The 4,169-nt window shown below is 43.7% G+C and overlaps 1 protein-coding gene across 1 annotated transcript; it reads right to left on the bottom strand.

The window, feature by feature from the left end:
* LOC123621470 (ATP synthase subunit d, mitochondrial) lies at positions 1-579 on the bottom strand. The gene has a single exon (XM_045527185.1). It carries the CDS (start codon positions 556-558, stop codon positions 73-75), a length of 486 nt encoding a protein of 161 aa, XP_045383141.1. The 5' UTR covers positions 559-579; the 3' UTR covers positions 1-72.
* Between the last annotated feature and the right edge of the window lie 3,590 nt (positions 580-4,169).

Here is a 4,169-nt window from a genome sequence, read left to right as displayed (position 1 = left end):
TATATAATTATTTTTATTTCTAATGTCCAGAGTGTGTAATATAAGGGCCAGAACTTCCTCCCAGACTCAATTTTATAAATTCTCGATTGGCTGGTGGGGCCAGTAGGGATACTTCTCCTTGTCTAATTTGGTTTCTGGGAAGGCTTCATTCAAGTCCTCAATGGTCATCTGATCAAATGGAATTATGCTCCTCATCTTCTCCAGCTGTTTCTCATATTCCTCAATCCTGGCCTTTGACAGGGACACAAACTCAGCACAAGTTTTCACATCCTCCTTTTCTTCAGCATCCACTTGGGCAGTGTATTTATCCTCTGGGACAGGAATCTTCAGGGCATTAAACTTCTTCTCAAAGTCATCCACCAAGCCTGCCTTGGCCACATTGGCCTTATAGTAAGCCCAGTCAATAGTTGGTGGATTCTCAGGTAGAACAGCCAACCTGGAAGTGAGGGTCTCATTCCAAGATTTCAGGGAATTAGCAATAGCCTTTTGGTTTCGAGGTATGATCTCTCCAAAAGCTACCCAGTCAATGGCTTTTAAAGCAAGTTTTCGCCCAGCCATCTTGGGATCCTTCACCGACCCCCAATTTTTTTCTATTTTTAGTAGAGACGTGTCTTGCTCTTGCTCAGGCTGGTCCCAAACTCCTGACTTCAAGCAATCCTCCCACCTTGGCCTCCCAGGGTGCTAGGATTACAGGCATGAGCTTTAAAAGAAACAATTTTTATGTTAGGGTAACATAAAATTAACTATGGATTAATTCCACCCTAAACATAAAACTTACAGGAATAAAGATCAAACAAAAATTTTAAACTGAGCCACAGGGCTCCTGGTACATAAAAGGCCCAACTCAGAAATAATGGCTTTTTTCTGAGGTGGGGAGGAGGAGGGGATGGGCGAAAACCTACCTAACAGGTACAATGAACACTGTCTGGGTGACTGGCACACTTAGAACCATGACTCAAGCTTTATAAAAGCGATCCATGTAACCAAAAATATTTGTATCCCTGTAATACTTTGAAATAAAAAAAAAAGAAAGAAGTAATGGCTTTTCATATGGCATAGCAGTGCGCTTTTTCTAGCTTTCTCTGTGTTATCAAAGTGAATATAAGAAAAATCAGGTGATTCTAAGTCAGCAGTTGCAGAGGTAAGAGAAGAATCATTGTTTCCTTCGCTTTACAGCTCTGAAGAGTCCTCCCTCAGGAAGTACAGTGGAAAAATCAATGCCAGATGGCTCTCAAGGAGATGCTGCTAATGGTTCTGCTATTGTTAAATCCCCTGTGGAGAAAATTCCTTCACAGTTAATCAATACAGCAGTGCAGCTCTGCAGACTTTCTATCTCAGCAGCCACTGACCTCCACCACGGGAAACCACCCGACCGGCTCACCCCAAGGCCCGGGCAAAGAACCATTTATGACTTGGTTCAGACATAGCAGCAGAAGTTTCCCCGCTTTTTCACTTTTTATTTGTTGTTAATGTGGCATTTTAAACAATTAAGGAAAATTCATAAATAATATCAGCTACTATTTATAAGGCCATTACTATGAACCAATACTGTACTAAGTGTATTCCATAGGTTAACTCGTTGCATCCTTAATTTCCAAACAGGTATTAATCATCCACATTTGAAGCTAAATAACTGGCACAAGACTATGTAGCTTGTAAACAGTGCCGCTGGGATGTGTGACACCAAAGTTTCAGTTTTTTGTTTTGTTTTTTTGTTTTTTTTTAGACAGAATCTTGCTCTGTTGCTCAGGCTAGAGTGCAGTGGCATCAGCCTAGCTCACAGCAACCTCAAACTCCTGGGCTCAAGCGATCCTCCTGCCTCAGCCTCCCCAGTAGTTGGGACTACAGGTGCGTACCACCATGCCTGGCTAATATTTTTTTCTATATTTAGTTGCCCAGCTAACTTTTTTCTATTTTTAGTATAGACAAGATCTCGCTCTTGCTCAGGCTGGTCTTGAACTCCTGACCTCAAGCAAATCCTCCCTCCCACCTTGGCCTCCCAGAGTGTTGGGATTGTAGACATGAGCCACTGTGCCCAGCCCAAAGTTTCAAGTTTTCACTGCTACATTATACTTTCTGTTCTAAAATACAAAATTTAGAAGAATAATGTCATAAATGATCCCATAACTTTAATAAGTGCTTTCATTTTCTCATATTCCCTTTATTGTTGTTCATCTGAATGTTGCTAGGAACTTCTTTTCTGTTTATTGTTCTCCTAACCCACTCTATTCTTTCCATTCAGGAGTAGTAACTGCTTTGCTAGAAGTGGCCTTGAACCCAACACCCCTCCCCCAGCCACCAGCCACTGTTTATTAAAGAGTGGCTACAATTAGGTCCGGGGGAGACACATGAAGCCTCATGTGTAGCAAAATGCTGTTTATTTGAGCATCTGGGTGCAGATGGGTGGAGGCAAAAAAGAGCATCCACCCTGAGGGAGAGGAGAGCCTTGGGTTTTATAGAGGGTTTTTCTTGCGCGGAGTGAGCAACTGGGTCAGAACAGCCACTATAATAAATTTTTTTTTTTTTTTTTTTTTTCAAAAAAAAAGGGATAAGCCTGGTCCTTATCAGGAGGGAGAAGGAAAGTAAGTTACTCTCTTGCATTCCATTTCTTTATCTCCCTAGGGGTCTGGCAAAGGCTAGGTACCTAGCACACCCCTAGGAAGGGGAGAGCGGTGGGTTTTATAGGAGGTTTGGATGGAAGTTTGGGGACGGTGAATGCTTTAAGCCTAACAGCTACCTGATCCTAAGTGTCTTCTGTAGGAATTTTGAAATTCGGGCAGAGAGATTTCAAAAGATAGAGAAGGAAGGAGAGAAAATAAATCAATTTCTTTCTGCATTAGTTATAACATATAAAATTCAGAAGCTATGTGTAGTCTTGTTCCTCGTTGTAGACTAAAGAATAGAGAAAGCCTTTTTTGGCAGTGAGAAAAAGGCAGAAGCACCGGAGAAAGCTGGAGAAAGAGGACCCTTGAATTCCCTCCTTTCAGGCTTTGGCTTTTTCCTGAGGCCCAGCTGTGACTCTGTCCTTGGATTCTGTGAAATGTCCCAATTTTCCAAAAATTTCTTTCTTTTGCTTAAGATAGCTACATTTGGCTCTTGTTACTTACAACCACAAGATTAATACTTAAAAAATAAATGCCCTAAGCATTTCCCCAATTGTCTGTCTCTTAATATTGTTGATATGTCTGGAGGCGGAGAGGGTTTGAGTGAAGTCTGGAGTTGCTCCTGCTCTCAGCTGCAAGAGACAGTGATTATTCCTCGCTGGCTTAAATGGTAAGGAGGTTTACTGGCTCAGGAAGCCACTAGTCCAGAGGAAGTGCAGGCTGCTGTGCTGACTTAAGCCAGGGGCTCCGGCACCATTTCCCTGCTGTTCTTTTGACTTGCTTCCTCCTGAGGCAAGTGGTGAGATAACTACTGCCTATGAGTGCAAGAAAACTCTCCTAATGTTCCCCAATGCATTTTCACTGGACCTAATTCTTGTTACAATTCCTGTGGCCAGAGCACAGACATGTGCTGAGGTTAGGCCCGAGTTCCTGAACCAACATCTGGAAAGCAAGACAGAGATTCATCAGGGTCATGTTCCCAAAAAGCATGGCTGCTACTGTAGGGCAGGGACAGAATAGATGATGGAAATTCCACCAGAAGGTCCGCACCACACCAGGCTCACCCCTTAGGCTTGCTAGCATCCTTACACGTGCCCCTTCCTCTTCCTTTCTGAGAAGCAATACATACGGTATGAATAGCACTGGCTGCAGAGCCAGACCGCCTGAGATTTTTTAGATTCTTGGCTTTCCTCTGAGTCTTTTTCCTGTCCTCAGTGGCAGCTGCCCCGTCACATTCTTTGCTTACAGGAGGTACTGGAGTCTTTGGTCTGTGTTGAGCAGCCTTTGCTCCCCAGCGACCTCTTCATGGCCGATGACAGCACAGGAAGCTAGGGATGAGCCAGGGAGTTCCTAGAGTTGGTGATCCTCTTGGCCACATGCAAGCTGAGCCACTGCTATGCTGGATCTTGGCTGCACCTGCTTTTTGCTGCAACTTGGTATTTTTCGTGGCCCTGAATTTCTCAGCAGTGGCGCTGGATGTAGAGGTGGTTGGCATGTAGTAAGTACTATCTCACCGTCTGAGAGACGGTAAGGAACACAGGACTCTGCAAACAGAATGTCTTGCCT

Source organism: Lemur catta, chromosome 16 (assembly GCF_020740605.2).
Source record: "Lemur catta isolate mLemCat1 chromosome 16, mLemCat1.pri, whole genome shotgun sequence".
Classification (NCBI taxonomy): Eukaryota; Metazoa; Chordata; class Mammalia; order Primates; family Lemuridae; genus Lemur; species Lemur catta.
The sequence above is the reverse complement of the archived record's forward strand: the minus strand, read 5'-3'. Positions and strand labels throughout refer to the sequence as shown.